At 63.1% G+C, this 17179-nt stretch overlaps 2 protein-coding genes across 6 annotated transcripts in view; one reads left to right on the top strand and one right to left on the bottom strand.

Annotated features, from left to right (window-relative positions):
• The window catches only part of PNPLA7 (patatin like phospholipase domain containing 7), a 45766-nt gene extending 30315 nt beyond the window's left edge, over window positions 1-15451 (bottom strand). The window contains exons 1-13 of one of the 5 annotated variants that reach the window (XM_053918483.2): window positions 15417-15451; window positions 13933-14103; window positions 12605-12679; window positions 12393-12480; window positions 12024-12103; window positions 10769-10860; window positions 10546-10686; window positions 9818-9977; window positions 8967-9047; window positions 3637-3765; window positions 3188-3268; window positions 2246-2342; window positions 1491-1631 (exon numbers count right to left, since the gene is read on the bottom strand). In XM_053918483.2, the coding sequence (XP_053774458.1) occupies window positions 1491-1631; window positions 2246-2342; window positions 3188-3268; window positions 3637-3765; window positions 8967-9047; window positions 9818-9977; window positions 10546-10686; window positions 10769-10860; window positions 12024-12103; window positions 12393-12480; window positions 12605-12679; window positions 13933-13962 (1195 nt within the window). In that variant the 5' untranslated portion in view covers window positions 13963-14103; window positions 15417-15451. Of the gene's footprint in view, window positions 1-1490; window positions 1632-2245; window positions 2343-3187; window positions 3269-3636; window positions 3766-8966; window positions 9048-9817; window positions 9978-10545; window positions 10687-10768; window positions 10861-12023; window positions 12104-12392; window positions 12481-12604; window positions 12680-13932; window positions 14158-15369 lie in introns of those variants that run through there. The other 4 variants (XM_053918482.2, XM_053918495.1, XM_053918484.1 and 1 more) reach the window with 4 other exon arrangements.
• Window positions 15452-15598: 147 nt separating this feature from the next.
• MRPL41 (mitochondrial ribosomal protein L41) lies at window positions 15599-16445 on the top strand. The gene has a single exon (XM_024562312.3). The coding sequence runs from the start codon at window positions 15641-15643 to the stop codon at window positions 16046-16048; it is 408 nt and encodes a 135-aa protein (XP_024418080.1). The 5' UTR covers window positions 15599-15640; the 3' UTR covers window positions 16049-16445.
• The last annotated feature ends 734 nt before the right edge of the window (window positions 16446-17179 follow it).

Raw genomic sequence — 17179 nt, 5'->3', positions numbered from 1 at the left:
TTCACCTCTCTAAAAATAAATAAATAAAATCTTTTTAAACAATCTCAGGAGTAAACACGCATGCACTCCATGACAAGCAGTCTCCATGGGAACATGTGCCCATGCCTTCAACAGATACACACAAGCAGCGTGTGCACGCCTGACCCACCGCAGTCAGGGCGGCCCACGCTGTCACCTGACACAGGGGATGGCAGGGACACACCAGCCTGGGGCCCAGGCCCGCCTCCGAGTCAGGGGCGGGGGAGCGGGGGCAGGGAGCAGGGCCTGATGGCACTGCTGCTGTGCAAGGCGGGGCGCGCACGGGGCCTCCGGGCAGCTGGTCTCTCCAGCTGGGGGCCGGCCTTACGGGGGCTCCGTCTGTGAAAACTCACAATGCGCACACTCTGTGGGCACCCGGGACCTCCGTGAACGGCCCTCAAAAATGAAAGGCGACCTGGTGTTGGTGAAGAAACAGGCAAACACTCCAAGCACCCACAAAAAACACCTAAAAAGCAGATCCAACAGGTAAACCCAGATACAGGAAATACGTCGTTGGTTGCCAGGGGCTGGGGCCACGATGCTCATGGGGACGGGGTATCTTTCCCGGGTGACGGGAATGTTCTGGAACCAGACAGTGGTGATCGATGGAGAACATAGGAAAAACCACTGAACTGGACTCTCGAAGGGCTGGACTTCACAGCACGTGGATTACAACGCGTGAACTCGGCTCCACAGGGTGGCGGCACCACAGGCAGGACGGCCGGTCCGACATTCTGCGGGGGGTGCAGGCAGATTCTCACTGTGAACCATGTGCACGGACACGGGGAACGAGAGACCCCGAAGTCGAAGGTGAGCATGAGAAGCTGACAGAAAACAGCTGAGACATTTCCAACCCGGGGATAAGGAGCAAGACCCAAAGCTCCATCTCCAGGTGGGCAGCTGGTCTACTAGGGGAGCGTGTTCCCTGTGCGATTTCCCTGCAGGAGCCGGCCTGCAGCCTGGGACGGATGGCAAACAGAGCAAACAGGCCCTGGGGAGGCAGCTCAGAGCTCCGTGCTGGGGGACAGCGACGAAGGCCGCAGTGCTCACAAACCAGCAGAGGTCACTGCCAAGGGGGGACCAGCCCGACAAAAGGCCAAGGCGACCTCTGCGACCGAGAGCTACTCAGAAAGCTGGGAGCCGCCAGCGGCAGTGGCCCACACGGGCAGTGTCTCCTGGGGATGGTCCTGCCACAGCGACGGCCCAGCAGCCTGGGACACCATCTCCCAGCAGGATGCGTGTTCACGTGAGGCGGGCACGGGGAGGGAGGATGGTTCGGGCGGCCCGCAGGGCCCACGGGTGCAGCACCACGCACATGGACGCCAGGACATGGACGCAGGGGATGCAGTGAAACGGGCGGTGACGCAAGGGCCCACCACTGCCTCCCACCGAGCCAGGGGGCCGGCGCCAGGTCCCCGGGTTGAGGCCTCGCCCGCCGGTCGGCACCCGGGGCAGGGAGAGGGGCCCTTTACCTGGTGGAGCTGCAGGGGCCTGGTCGCCAGCCTGGGCCTTGCCGAGCTCGTCTGAGGTCTCGTGGACAGAAGGCAGCGGGACAGAGTGACTCCTCTTCAGCAGAAGCCCGGAGGCGGCTGCCCGGCTGCCCCCGCGGTCTGCTGGGAGGGCACGGGTGTGAGGCAAGGTTTCTGTCTCCACAGCAGCCAACATCGCCCACCTCAGGGCCCGGGGACCACCTCTGCACACCTGCCCTGCTGGTCATCACCTGAGCCCACCTGCCCAGGGGGCTGACGAGCAAAGGACAGCCTCAGACACAGGCCCTGCTCTGCCCTGTCCCCAGGGTCTTCCTGAGCTGCCCAGCCCCTCACTGTTGGCAGAGCACCTTGAAGGTCACTTCCTGCCACAGGAGGGAGCTACGGTGCCCTTCTTCCGAGCCACTCCCAGCAGAGGACCCCCTGAGCACACTGGGGTGAGCCTGGCCATCAGCACCCCAGCGGCCCTTCAGGTGAGTGGATGCACCTGTTTGTAAACACCCGGTAGTGTGGCTGTGTATCACGTGTCCCCTGGAGGGACTCCTGGCCGGGGAGCCTCAGTGGTCAGTTTCTTTCCCCAAATCCAGGCCCCTCTGGAGATCTCAGAGCACCTGCTCCCTGAAAACCTTCTCCCTGGGGCTAAGTCCCTCCACAGAGACGGGGAGACAGCAGGTGACCAGAGGGCCAGCGGACAGGAGGGGGCCTGGACTTGGGTGGAGGAGGGTCCCAGGGGCAGGTACCTGGGTCGCCTGGCTCCTCGGGGCCATAGCTTGCCTGCCTCTTGGCCTTTCCCGCAGCCACGCTGGCCACAGACACGAGGGGGATGGCCTGGCTCTCCTGCGATGGGAGATAGGAGAGAATGGAGGTGCCTCCCAGGACGCCCAAGGCTCTCGGAGTAAGTGGGAGACCCTTGGGGGGCAGCCACACCTCAGGGATGGGGGCCAGGGTCAGCTGGGGAGAGCCGCCACATGAAAGGGGGCTGGACTGTTTGAGGCAACAAAAACCCAGCGATTTTAAATAATGCTCAAAATTCTCAGAAACCACAGCAGTCTCCATCGAGATAAAAATCACATAGAAAGCAAGAGGGTTCGCCCTCAGAGAGCAGCAAAGGAAGAGGAGGAGCCCGGGACAGCACCAGGTCTGGGGGTCCAGGAGTGAACACGCATTCGGCAGGCGGGGGCCGTGGGGATGTGGCTGGGCTCCACCAGACCCCTGACCAGCACCGGCTCCCGGGACCAGGTGTTCTCCTGGCCACGAGGACACAGCAGGTCATGACCGTCCCATCTGCTTCTCCCAAGGACTCTGGGGGGTGGCAGCGAGCTTCTCCCCTGTCACAGCCACCCTCTGGCCTTGACAGAAAGGACGGTCAAGGGGCCCCAGGGACAAGAGGGGCAGCCTCCACTGGGCAGCCGTCACTTGGCGCGCCCCAGCGGATCGGAGGAGCTGGGTCCGGACCAAACCCGAGACCTGGCTGCACAGGAACCGTGGCCCCCTCAGGCTGCTGGCAGCCGGGCAGCCGGTGTGCTGGAGGCAGCAGCTCCGGCTTTGAGAAGGAACCCGCCGCCCAGCCTGCCCGCTGACAGCCGACTCTGAGTGCAAGGCCTCCAGCTCAGCCATGGGCACTCGCTTTCGAGTGACAGAGCCCCCAGGACCCCGCCATCACCTCTCACAGCTGCACGCACCGGGTTGAAGAGCTCCGTGGTCAGGCCCAGGTAGCTGTGCAGGGCCAGGAAGGTGACCCTCTGCAGCCGCACCATGATGATCTGTGGGCGGCAGGGCCGGCACCCGTGAGCCCACGGGGCCTCGGGGGCCTGCAGCTCCGCCCCCAAGTTTTGGCCATCGCCATGGTCACCTAAGGGGCCAGCATCAGGGGCAAGAGCTCTCAGCGTTAGTTTTGTAAGTTTTCTGTAACTCGAAACTTACTTCAAGCAAGAAGTTTAAAATTAAAAAACCTTTGGGGGGTACGGGCAGGAGGAAGGCCTGTCTGAGGTTATGAGTGTTAATTTTCGGAGCAGACGAAATGTGACAAGGCTTTCCAAAGTGCCCCTCGGTGCTGCCCCTGCGGTCCCCCTCCTGCGGACCTGCACGGAGACACCACCACAGCTGGGATGGTGTCCCGAGGAGCACCCACCTGCACCACCCTGACCAGGGTTTCGGGATACTTCTTGAACACTCCTTGGAAAGCCACCACTGGAAGCCTGAGGACGGTGGACGGGGCGGCGGCGCGGGCAGACACGGTTTTGTAGGGTGCGGTGTGGCCCTGCAGCAACAGGCACAGTGGGAGCCCCCAGCTGTCCCGACAGCTCCCCCAGCTCCCCGCCCCGCAGCAGCGTGGGGCCTGCGACTCCAGCTGGCACGTGGCTCCCGCAAGGGCCCCTGGAGCCCGGCGAGTGGGGAGGAGGAGGCTCGGCTTGGGGGGGCTGCCGAGGAGCCCAGGCCCACGTTCAAGGCGCCCTGTGCCCTGCACCCTCCCTGGTGCCCGGCCCAGTCCCATCACCATGCTCTCCTCCCTCACCGGGTCCCAGCAACCCCCAGCTCTCTCCTGCCCCGAAACGTCACATAAACGGAGTCACACGGGGTCTGGCTCCTGTCACTGTGACTGCACTGGGGACGGAGAACGTCTGTTTCCAGCTTGGGACAAGCACACATGAAGCTGCTGCGCAGTGACACGCAGGCTGGTGTGTGGTGGTCCCCGTCTCACTGGCTGGGCCTCAGGAAGTGGGATGTGCGGGCACCGCTTCTGAGGCAACACCAGCTACCCCCTCAGAGGCAGCACCGCTCGGTGTCCCGCCAGCAGCGAGTGAGCAAGTGGGGACCTGCACACTCGCACCTGCACGGTCACCTCCCATCCTGCCAGTCCCCAGGTGTCAGCAGCACCTTGGTGCCAGGCCGGGAAGGAAGACCCTCCAGGGGAGCGGGGGCGCCCCGACCTGGGGAGCAGAGGGGCTGCAGGCTGAGCTGCCGCAGCCTCCACTCTGGCCGGCCAACCCACCGTCCCGGCAGGGCTGGGGCGTCTGCACGGTGTCACCGTCGCTGCCCCAGTGACTGCCCCAGCACATGTGTGTGTGCTGGCCGGACACCCACGTCTGTGCCGAAGTACCTGCCCACACCTCCCGTCGGCGTTCCGGTGAGTTGCTTGGCTTCCCCGCGTGGAGTTCTGGGAGTCCTTGGTGGACTCTGCACACGAGTCCCTTAGCAGATGAGTGTTTAGCGGGTATTTTCTCCAGCCTGTGGGCTGGCATTTCCATTTTCACCAGTGTCTTTTGCAGGCCAGTTCTTAATTTTGGTGAAGCCTAATTCACCATTTTTTTTTCCTTTCATGGTCCTGGCTTTTTTGTCATATCTGAGAAGTCTTTGCAAAGCAGATGGCAGGTGTCCTTCAGCATGTCCTCCCCCAAGCCCGACCCTCTGGGTGTCACGTGCAGGTCTGTGACCGGCTCTGCGTGGAGCCACCGTTCCAGCAGTGCTCGCTGATGCCACCACCCCCCACCCGCTGGGGACCAGCTCAGCCTGCGTGTGTCTGTTCCTGGGTCCCCTGCGGGCCGCCGCCCTGCGTGACAGCCGCACCGCCCCAGTCACGGGCCGTGCTGTGACGTGTACGAGGGAGGGTGAGCCCTTCGGCGTTGTTCTTCCTTTCAAACGCGCTGAGCCGTTCTAGCTCCTCGGCCTTCCGTGAGATCTCACGATCAGTGCAGCGCCCCTGACACAACACCCGCTGCGGCCCGGCAGCAACGCTGACTGACGGGCAGCTGCGCCTTCTCACCAACGCTAAGTCTCCCGGCCCCAGAGCAGCGCGGGCGCCTCTGACCCCGGCGTCGGCGACACATCCTTCACACAGAGACCTGCGCGAGTTCTGTTGCGCCAACGAGGCTTTTGTGGGCTTGGGGGCTGTTCTCAACGCTGCTGCTTTTCAAGTTTTCCATTTCCAGTTGCTCATCACTGACGCGCAGAAATACCACTGGTCTGCAACACTGACCTTGGCCTCCCTCCTCTCAAGCTCTGGCACTTCCTACGGGTTGCATAGGACTTTGCCTCGTGCCCGACACGCACGCCTCACATGTCCCCGCCCTGACCGCCCAGCAAGGCCTCCCGGGGGCCTGACTCAGGTGCCGAGCAGGGACCCTGGGCATGACCTGGCCTTCGAGGGAAACAGCCAGTCGCTCCGTTTCAAGGACGACGTTAGCTGTGCGTGGGGCAGGTGACCTTCGCTGGGTTGGGGAAGTCTCTCCCGAGCTCTCGGAGGGATGGACCTGGACTCTGTCCGGTGCTTTCCCGCCTCTGTGAGTGTGGCCGCGTGGTGTCCCCTTTGTCTGCTGATCGGGCTAAGCCCATGACCTGGCTTTGTTTTTCTCTTTCTATTGAGTGCACTGGGGCGATGCTGGCCAGTGAAACTGCGCAGGTTTCGGGTGTGAACTCCCGACTGGCTGTTGTGTGGTGGGGCAGCCCTGTGTCCCTGGAAGAAGCCCCGCAGGCCCACTGGCCCCTCTCTGGTGCATCGCGGGACCCGCATCTCCAACACAGTCCACGGAGGGTTTCTGTGTTTTTGTTGGTGAGATGGTGGCTGGCGATTTTCTTTTCCTGTCACGTGTCTAGTTTGGTGTCTAACACCGGCTCCGAACTGGATTGGGAAGCCCCTCTGCTCCACACTTTCCACAGGCCCTGCACACAGGCAGCAGGACCCCACGCGCAGCAGCCACCGGCCCGAGTCTTCCCCGTGGAAAGGACTTGAACTACGGATCTGATTGCCGGAACAGCGCAGGACTACCCTGCTGACCTACATCCTATCCAGGGAGCTGGGCACTTGGCCTCTGTCAAGGACTCCATCACTCTCACCTGAGGTGCTGACCGGCGGGGACAGAGCTGTTCCTGACATTCGTCCCTTGGTGACTGCAGAGCCTGCAGCGCTGTCCCCACCATCCTCACCGACGCCAGCAGCGGTGTCTCCTTCCCCTCACTGGTCTGGCCGGCAGTTGCCACACTGATGCATCCGTTCCCAGAGCCGGCCGCTGGTTCTCTTGGTTTCCTCCATTGCTTTCCTGCTTCTAGTCTCACGGATTTCTGCTTCCATCCTTGTGACTCCCTTCGCTCGCCCTGGTTTCCTGAGACGAAAGCTCAGATCACTGACGTGAGACCTTTCTCCTCTGGGAGCACGAGCGTCGTGGGCTCCAACCCCCGACGCACCTCTTAGCACACAGACCTGTGCGTTCTCCCCGACGCACCTCTTAGCACACAGACCTGTGCGTTCTCACCGACGCACCTCTTAGCACACAGACCTGTGCGTTCTCATTTTCACTTCGCGCGAAGTCTTTGATTTTCCTGTGCCTTCTTTCTGATCAATGTTTACTTTAAAAGTGTATTTCTTAAGCCCCAAATGTTTAGGGGACTTCCTGTGTTTTGTTCTGCTACCCGGTTCCTGGTTTAATTCCATCATCACCAGAGGACACGCTGGGTGTGACTTCAATCCCTGGAAGTTTGGCGACTGTCTCTCGGCCCAGAACTCGGCCTGTGTTGCGGCTGCTCGACTGTGCGCTGGAAAGGAGAGGCCTCGCTGAACTGGGGGCGGGGCTAACTAGCTAACCGAAGGGAGGGACAGTCCGGCAGGTTCTCGGCGCCTTTGTGCAGGTCTCCCGTCTGCGTGGTCTGTCAGTTACTGAGAGAAGGTCTCCGACTGTGACTCTGCATCTGTTTTCTCCCAGTTCTGTGAGTTTCCATCCCACTTCTGAAACCACGTATTTTGAAACCCTGTCGCTGGGTGAATACACGCTTGGGACTGTTGTACCTTCTTGGCCCCATGCAGGAAGTTGACGGGAATGTAGACAGAAGGTTCTGGAACACAAGAGGAGCCTAGAGGAGCTGTTCACAGGGGCAGCAGGACAGAGGAGACAGGCTCACGAAACATCATATGTGCTCTTAGAATTTCCCATGTGACTTTGCTAGCGAAGACTTACGTTTTTATAAACAACAAGCCCAAACGTCTGCTCCGGCAGAAATGAGGTCCTTCCAGATGATGAACTGACCCCACAGAGTTATGTTCCTTGAAACGTCGGCCCCACTTTCTTCCCCCCGCTGCACTCAAGCAAGGTGGGCCTTGCCAGGGACACGAGGACAAGGGGGCTGCCATCAGCTGGGGACGCCGCTCTGAATGCTGTGAGCGATGGCGTGCAACCCCAAGTCCCGGAGGTCGGAGTTGGCCCCAACCACACAGAAGAGGGAAGGGCCTCCACCCTCTGAGCTGAAGCTATTTTTTTGCTTAAAGCCAGCGGCCAAGGTGCAGAAGGCTGAATCACTCCTAGTTCACCTGCACGAGCAGGCGCCCCAGACCCCGGGCCCTCAGCCCACAGGGCTGGGCGCAGACGCAGACGCAGGCCAGCCCCGCCATCAGCCCGTCTGGGGCAGAAGTGCCTCCTGCTGCTCGCCGGCCGTTTGAGGCGGGTCACCCTGCTCAGAGGAGGGGGTGCCTCCCTCCGTCTGGCCAAGTGTCGCACCAGGGGCCAGAGGCGGAGCGTGATGCTGGCATCCCTTCTGCGCCTCCACCTCCGCGCCTCCACCCCCACCCCAAAGCAGCTCAGACATGCCTGTGCCGGTCTGACAGGAGCAGGGTGAGCACACTGGACACCCTCCGCGTCTCTGCCACAGCTCGCCACCCCTTGTCCTGAACGAGGACGTGGGGTCCGTCCATCCCGAGCGCCACACGGGAGCTCTCGGGCATACACGGAGAGACCAAGGGGCAGGTGCCTCCACGTGCGAAACGAAAGCAAAAGGGCGGCTTCAAGGAGGAGGTGAGAGTCAGCACCTGCTGCATGGTGTGCAGGGGTGGCAAGGCCTGTGTGCGGCTGGGACCTGACTCAGAGGGAGGTCCCTGTCAGGGGGGTTTGGCCGGGGCGGGGGGCGGGGCACAAAGGGACTTCTCTGCCGTTTAGATGTTTGACACATTCCACAATAAAAAGTTCAAAAACTGTAGCAGGTGACGCTGGGTTCGGATCGGCTGCCTGAGCAAAAATCAAACCTCAGGGGGCTCACTGGCTGGAGGGGTGAGGTGGGACTGGGGTTCAGCCCCGCCCTGGGATCCAGCGAGCCCCTCCTAAGGACTTATCCCATGGACTGGACCCCAGACGTGTGAAATGACGTCCAGGCAAGGCCACTCGCACAGCAGAGCCCATAGGCTGGGAAGGACAAAGGTGCCGTCAGTGCAGAAGACCCTGAGCAGGTCCCCGTGGGGAGGGAGGAAACGCCCCCCACAATGCTCTGTGCCTTCGGAATCCTGGAGCAGGTGCATGCGAGACCCAGCCCCAAACCCATCCTCGCGGAGACAGCCAAGCCCCGCGTGAGTGCACGGGGCCGCTCCTGTGGCTCCCCGCCCGCCTGGGGTTCCCCACCCCTCCCAGACCAGCCCCACTCCTGGACCCCCAGCCTTGGTGCGGAGCACGTGAGCGGCGCGGCGGGGCAGGGAGGGACACTCACGGTGATGACGTCCAGGATGCTGAGCAGGCTGTGGACGCTGTCCCCGGCAAGAACCTCTTTCACCACCACCTCAGTGCCGTCCTGCGTGGGGGGGGCGGAGCAGAGTGGGCCACCGGCAGAGGGCCCGGGAAACCCTGGCCAGCTGGCCGTCTGGAGCGGCCGAGGCCATGCCCTGACCGACTGGCAGGGGTCACAGGTGACAAGCTCAAACACGGAGAACAGAAAGCGTGGGAACAAACAGGAGGGAGGAGTGAAGAGACCCCGCCAGCCCGCACAATGTCCAGGCCCCGGGCCTGGACGCCCCAGGAGGCCTGAGCCTGCACTTCACAAATCTGCGGTGAGGCGCTGGCCCTGCCGGGAGGCTGCAGCCCCTTGTCGGTGCTGTCGGCGTGCTAGCAGCTTTGGCCGCATTTTCCCGCTGGACAGAAAGAGAATGGAAACCTGCACTGCTGGTGACACATGGCCGTGTGGCTGTCACGGGGGCAGGTGCACGCACCTGGATGATGGAGCCTGCTGTACACCTGGGCCCCGGGCACCGGCCTGGACAGAGCACTGCCAGTGCGGAGCCCTGTGGACACTGCAAGGCAAGGTCAGTGCTGCTCCCGAGCACAGAGCAGGCACAGTGATGGCACGGTGCAGCGGGGAGGGCAGGCAGCCCATCCAGTGTGGGGGCTGCCGAGTGTGCCTTTTCCCCCAAAGAACTAAGAACTAAAATGTGAGATTCTGCACCAACTTTTCAACGGAGACGCATAAAAACGTTAAGGGGGCAGACCTAGTGAAAACACGCAGACCCACACCCTGCACCTCGCTCCGCATCCCCCGGCCCCGCCCTGAACGCGGCGGGTGCTCACCGCGTCCTGGACGCAGACCTCCAGCCGCCCGTCCTGCACCACGTAGATGCTGGTGTCCGGCTCCCCCGGCCGGAAGACATGCGCCCCTTCGGGCAGCTGCACGAAGACCATGTGCTTGCAGAGTTCCAGGAACAGCGGCTTCTCGAAGTGGCCCAGGACCCTGCAAGCACCAGAGTACGTGTGGACGCCTCCAGGAAGGAGGGGTGGCAGGGCAGCCTTTGGGAGCAGCGCAACCGGGATCCAGGCTGGCGCTGCGCCGGCTAGGCCCACAGAGCTGGCTTCCGCAGGGCTGCGGCCTGGAGTCTCCATCAGGGCAGAAGCTTAGACTCCGGGAACCCCATTAGCTGTTCTCGGCTCAAAAGAACTCTGACGCTGTGGCTATGAGCTTGAACCAGATGCATAACCAAGGCCAGGTCGAGAAGTACCCTCACGGGACAGAGAAATGGGCTAGAACGAGGAAACGGGTTCCAGGAAGAGGTGGAGGGACCCGACTCGCGCCTCTTGGCCCAGCACATGCTACCCACACTCCGAGCTCCTCCTGGAGGGGAAAACACTGACTAGCAGGTGAACACAACAGCAGAGAGCTGGTGAGGAGGCTCTGCCAGCCACCAGGGCAGAGGCAGCAGCAGAGAAGCTCTGTCCACCGTCGGTGGCCACAGGGGACACTGCGGACACCAGGCTGCGGTGGCCCCCGGCCAGCGTAGCCACCTGTGCCCAGCTCCTCTTACCGAACGTTTTTCAGCATGTACAGAACTTCCAGCGGCAGGTGGGAGTTCTTCACGTCAAACTCCGTGAGGTCGGCCTCCAGCAGGGAGGGCGGGGGTTCCTTCGGCTGCAGGGTCGGGTATTCCTTCTTGAAGCGCAGGATCCTGCGAAGCAGGGACCCACACCCTGGAGCAGAGCCCGTGGTGGGGAGCGTGGCCGTGCCCCCAGGGAGGGCAGCCCCACTACCTCTTGGCCAAAGACAGCACCTTGGTCCTCTTCCTCACCCGCTGCCGGGGGGCGGCCGTGTTCCCCACAAGTGTATTGGGGAGCGTGCTCACCTGCAGAAAGGCCCAGTCACAACCCTGAGGCTAGACGCAGCCCTCAGCCCGCCCAGGACGTGGGGAACCGGCCTTGGTGCTGTGGGCAAGGACTGCCACACGCCACATCCCCACAGCCAACCCAGCGCCCGCCCCTGAGCTCCCTCCCGTGACCACCCCCCACCCCACTCCACCCTAGGATGACGGCGCTCCGCCTCCCGCTATGCTGCGCAGCCCCCGCATCCCACAGCCCTTCACAAGCCTGCCCTGTCTGCCCCCCGCCCCCGCTGCTGGGTAGCTCTTTGTGCCCCCGCCCCCATCATCAGGCCTACTCACCTCCCCAGGCAGGTGGCAGCGTGGGCCCGTAGGGCAGCCACCGCCCCTGCTGTCCTCAGCTGCATTGGGGGTGTGGTCACCAAGACTCCCACCCCACCCCGGGGTCCCTGCACCACTGGACCGCCTCCCTGTCCTCCTCATCCCAGGTCCGGGGCATTGCGCACAGTCTTCAGTGGGATCACGGGAGGCCACCCCCATCCCGACCTGCACAGGCTCTTCCAAGGCCTGCTGGGGCCACTGCGTGTGGCCCTGCGGTGAGGCCGCCCCACACACCAGGCCAGCTCTGCCACACAGCCAGTGCCACAGCATCCCAGCTCTGAGCGGCCACCAAAGCCCGTCCCCAGCACGTGACACTGGTCAGAGCAAAAGACCCCTGCCAGGACCCCCACATGTCCTCTCGTCCAACACTGCAAGCTTCCCAGAGAGAATGCGAGGCGACCATGTAACCGGACAGCAGGGCCATCATGTGGAGCTTCCGGGGGAGGAGCGGGCTGGGGGCCGCCAGGAACAGCTGGACCAGGTGCTTGCCCAGAGGGGGGCTTCTACCTCATGGGTCTGAATCCTGGCAGGACCCCCAGTCTCAGCCCCGGAGGGTGTACACAGGCCAGGGAGGGTTCCAGAAGGGGCCTTCCAACCTCTTTCCCAGGGCCTCTGTCGCTGCACACTTGCCCAAGCAACCGCAAATGCTTCAACCCAGCTGAGCCCTGCCCAGGCCTCCCCAGCCCCGCAGCCATGCAGCCCCAGGCACAGAGCTGGCTATCTCCGGCCGCTGGAGCAGGCTGGGGCGGGGGGGGGGGGGGGGGGGGCAGGCAGAGGCCACACCGCACAGGAGCCCGCAGCCAGGTCACCTTCCGCATGATCTTCCGGCCATAAAACATCACTTTGTCTCTCTTCCGGAACCTGTACTGGGGGGTGGGCTGCACTTGTCCTACAAGAGAGCAGAGGGGCTATGACATCACTCCATGGGGGGGAAGGAGGGGCAGCGTCCCTTCCGGGGCTGTCAGAGCCACCAAGGGGATGCAGGAAGGGCAGCTTGAATGAGAGCCAAGGATGCAGGACAGACTCAGCTGCCATGGGTCCGACATGCTCAGCCCTAGCCTGGACAGCCAGCCATTTCCAGCAACAGCTGCCAGGGGCCAGTAGGCCACTCCCAGAACCCCGTCCCGCTGGCGCCCCAGCCCTGCCCCTAGAGCTGGAGTCAGACGCAAAACACTCACGGAGTCGGTTCACCCTCCTGTAGACAAAAAAGACGGTGATGCCAACGAGGGTCAGGGCCAGAAGGGCTCCGATTGCCATCCCCGCAAGCTGGGAGGAGAGGCAGACAGAGCGCCTGTCAGCTGGGCTGCAAGGAGCCAACCCCACCCGACCACAGGCCTAGCTCCAGGGACCGAGGGGCCGAGGGGCCAGGTGGCCGGGGTACAGTGGTTACCATGGGGGACTGTGCATGCTGCTCCGTCACCTGCAGCCACCAGGAGTGCAGGGTAGGGCCCAGACAGACACCAGCCTGGAGGAGAGCACAGCAGTCAGGAGGGCAGGACGGGCCTGGCCTCCCTGGGCAGTGAGAACGGAGCTTCAGCCCAGGGAGGGACCTTGGGAAAGAAGCAGCCTCTGGGAACTGAGGGCCTGAGCCCACAGCCCAGGAGCACAGCGAGAGGCCTGTGTCCAGGACCACCCACGGGACTGTCAGATGGGACCGGTGGCCTGGCTATGTCGACAGCAAACGCTCCTCAAATCATTAACACATCCGAATCCCAAGTACGCAGGATGCCAGCCCAGAGGAGAAGGCCTGGCTGGTCACAGTGGGGGCAAAGGCCACCTCTCAGTGCCCTCTGGTCACCAGCAGGATGACGGCGGCGGCCCCAGGACACATGGAAGCCCAAGCACTGGCGGTGCTGAGGGACCCCAAAGAGCCGTCTGGGTTTTGAGAACATTAAATTGCAGCTCACGGCAAAGAAGGGCTGCGAGCCTGCTCCCCTGCCCCCAACCCCACCCCACCCCAGGGGAAGAGTTTTCCTGGCTTTAGAAGTCCGGGAAAGAGGGAGGGGAAGAGCGCTCTGAGGGTGAGCAGGCAGAGGCTGCGCCACCCTCACGGAGGGCGCTGGCCGATTCCCAGAGATGAAGAGGAAAACGAGGGCAGCAAACAGGCTCCACTCTGACTCCTGCCCCCACAACCGTGGCCACAGGACCCCCAGGATGGGGCAGGCACCTGTGGTTCCTTCCAGGTTCTGAACAAACCCAAGGACTGAACAGCGTGCCTGACCCCCCAGAAAGCCAGGTCAGAGGCAGCATCAGTGCCAGAAAACCACGGACTGGGCAGGGGGCTCCAAACAGCGTCTCCCGAGCGGAGTGCCGCCTTCGGACACCACGTGGCCAAAGTGCTCAGACTCTGCACTCGGTGTAGGAGGCAACTGGGAGCAGTGGGGGCTCTCTGCTCCCCAGCCGCGGCCCCTGGCCCTCCCGGCCCACAGAGTGCCCAGACCCACGAGCACACCCTTCACCCCCAGCACAGCAGGGCTGCCAAGGACAGAACACGCCGTGTTCCACAGCCTCTGGGCTGCGGCCGGCATCTCACACTTCCCGGCTTCTCACTGCGGCTCAGAGGCATCAACCCGACCTCTGGGGAGGGAGACACAGGGCCTCCCCGAACTCGGCTCTGAGGACCTGACCAGGTGCTGCATGGACCCCTTCTCCTGGTCCGGAAATGCCTGACTGGGCACGCCAGGGCTCAAATGCATCCGGAACCCTCCAGCTCCATACCTCTGGGCCGGCGTCCTCCTCCTGCTCCATGGCTAAGGAGGAAGCAAACCGTCCAGGTGAAAAGAAGAAAGACTGGTTCGAATGAAGGCAGGTGTTCCTCCAGCTCAGTCACAGGAAAGAGCCACGTGTCCCGCCTTCCCCGGGTTCCTGTGCACGTCAGTTACGTCCTCACTGATAGCCAAAGAAAAACTTCCTGTGAAGAGGAGCTGCCTTTTCAGAAGCATCAGAGCCACTTGCCTTTCCGTAAACAGCCCTCACGTGGCCACCCAGGCACCTAGGACTGCAGCCAAGTCCTGGCCAGCCAAGGGCAGTGAGCAGCCAGGCCAAGGCCTGGTGCCGAGGGCAGTGAGCAGCTGGGCAGAGGCCAGCTCCAGACTGTGGCTACTGAGACCAACCCTCCCTGGTGGCCTGTGCCTGGGGACCCCCCCATCCAGGGTGGCTGAGACCTCAAGTGGGTGTGCTTGGGTCCAGGGACAACAAACTCGGGGACCAGCCTGCACACCAGGCTTCTGTGTGATGGGGAAAAGCCAGGTGCAGGCCTTCGCCCTGAGCTCCCTTAGGAAACTGGCTGCAAGAGAGCATCTGTTGCTTCCAAAATCCCACCCCGAGAAGTTGGGGAAAAGGCAGGTGTGGAGCCTGGCACATGGGCGTCAAACCTCCCGTCCCATGGGGGGAAAACCCTTCTCAGCTGAGTCTTGGCGAGGGCCAGCAGGCCTGGACCCAGCTCTGTGGCCTGCCTCTGCCCTGGCCACTGCCCGTCTCCCACCGTTCCTAGGCTGGCGGAGGGGCTTAGTTCACCATCTCCAGCACCTGGGCCACCCCAGGGCCAGCAGGAAGGTGACCCAGCGCAGAACTGAGGGCACTGGCATCAGGGTTGGGGGCCTGCAGGGCCCCCGGGCAGGGTAAAGGGGGATGTCAGGGTTAGGGGTAGGGCCTTTGCGTGGGTGTTTGGGGTGGCCGCCAGGGTTAGGGATGACAAGGGTCAGATTTAGGGTGCCATCAGGGTTGTGAGGACTTCAGGGTTAGGGAAGCGTTAGACTTGGGGTCTAGGGCGCAACAGAGGCGTAGGTTAAGGGGCTTGGAGTTACAGGGGCGTCGGTGTCTCTGGGACTTCGGGTTGGAGGGCTTCATGGTTACAGAGGTTTTGGGGTTGAGGGCATCGGGCTTAGGGAGTGCCGGGGTTACGGGGGCGTTGGCGTTACAGAGGCATCACGTTTAGCAGCGTCAGGTTGAGGGGGCATCGAGTTTGGGGGCGTCGGTGTTACGGGGGGCGTTAGCGTTACAGGAGCATGTTTAAGGGGTGTTGGGGTTATGGAGAGGGGTCGGTGTTACAGGAATGTCGGTGTGCGGGGATCCGAGAGGAGCGGGCTGCGGCTCCCCGAAGCGGGCGTGTGCGTCCGGCGCGGGTTGGGGGAGCTTCCGGCTAACCCACCCCACCTGGCTAGAACCGGATCGCCAGCTCCCCGCGCCTGGCGGCGACTCACCGCGCCCGCGCTCCCAGCGCCCGCACTGCACTGGATCTCGCTGCGCATTGGCTGGCCCCTCTGGTCCCGCCCACCGACACCGTGGCGCAGCCAATCGGAGCGGCTCCTGCTGCGGCGAGGGGGCGGGAACCGGAAGTCGCTGGGCGCCGGAAGCGGAGCGCGGGGGCCTGCGCAGCACGCAGCTCAATGACCGGGGCGGCGGCGGCGGCGGCGGCGGCGGCGGCATGGGGCTGCTGAGCGCGGCGGCGCGTTGCGTGGTGCGTGGCGCCGACCGGATGAGCAAGTGGACCAGCAAGCGCGGCCCGCGCACCTTTCACAAGAGCCGCGGCGCGAAGGGCACGGGCGTCCGCACCCGCGAGGGCAAGTTCGTGCTGGTCAAGGAGATGGTGCCCGAGCTGGTGGTGCCCGACCTGGCCGGCTTCAAGCTCAAGCCCTACGTGAGCTACCGCGCCCCCGCGGGCGACGACACGCCGCTGACGGCCGCGCGGCTCTTCCAGGAGGTGGTGGCACCCGCCGTGGAGAGGGACTTCCGGGCCGGCACTTTCGACCCCGAGCGCCTGGACAAGTACGGCTTCGAGCCCACGCAGGAGGGCAAGCTCTTCCAGCTGTACCCCAAGAACTTCGCGCGCTAGGGGCGCGCCGGAGGGACGAAAAAGCCCCTCCCGGGCCCTCTTCACAAGCGCTAGCGCGCTCTCCCCTCGAGTCCGCCGGGCGCAACAACGGCTCTTTCTCTGAGCTTCTGCTCAGGACTGGACGGGCTACTGGAAGCATCCCCCGCGCAGATGCCGTAAAACTTAGGACGTGCCAGACTGGAGCCCCGGGACCCTGAACCCAAAGATAACCGGATGAACTAAAGCTGCACAATCGGCCTGAGCCTTCCTGATTTGACAGTTACTTGCCAGGATTACCGGCCACCAGCCCCTTCTCGTTTTGATCCCATAAAAACTCAGAGCCCCGACCTCTCTGGGCTGGCTCCGCACCCAGGCCTTTCCTCCTGGGAATATAGAAATAAAATTTTGTTGCCTGCTCTTTTCTTTTGTGAATTCTTTCACAGCCCACGTTCTGGCCACCCTAACACTCAGGACCCTGCGTCCCAGGGTTCCTCCCCCTCCCCTGGTTTCTAGTAAAGGCCACGTGGTCTTAGTGAGATGAAGCCTGCGGCCTGGCCGGGCAGGGTGCACACTCCGGGTACTACTGATGGGCAAGTTCGCGGGGGTTGGGTCGGGGAGGTGGGGTGAAAGGAACCGCTACCCTGGGGGCAAACTGAAGCAGAGGCTGCACCACAGGATGAGTCCAAATTAGGGCTTCTTGATAGTGTCTCCCCCCTGCGTCTTCCTGTTTCAGGGACAGCTGCTCCCATCTCCTGTGCTCTGCTCACTATTTCATAACCTAACAAACTCTAAACGGGGGTTGAGGGCCAGTCGCTGTCTCTATGGAAATAAACGGGCGTCAGCTGGGAGCTGATTATGTGGCACAGAGGAACCTCTCGCTGCACACCAGACCTGCGGACGCCTGCCGAGCTGCGTCCAAGTGCCCATGTCCCCCTCAGCAGTGACCGTGGTCAATCTCCCGAGCAGCGATGCCAGCTCTTAGGACAGGCGGCCCTGGGCCTGCTGAGTCGGGCATCACGAACCCAGCCCCGTGTCCGGGTTTCTCGTGTGCAGCATATGGAAGCCACTCAGGACACTAGAGCCATGACAATCAGGTGTGACTACCCATCAACCTGGGAACACCTCACATCCAGTGCACAGGACACGGCCTCC

The sequence above is a fragment of the Desmodus rotundus genome, chromosome 1 (assembly GCF_022682495.2).
Source record: "Desmodus rotundus isolate HL8 chromosome 1, HLdesRot8A.1, whole genome shotgun sequence".
Classification (NCBI taxonomy): domain Eukaryota; kingdom Metazoa; phylum Chordata; class Mammalia; order Chiroptera; family Phyllostomidae; genus Desmodus; species Desmodus rotundus.
The sequence above is the reverse complement of the archived record's forward strand: the minus strand, read 5'-3'. Positions and strand labels throughout refer to the sequence as shown.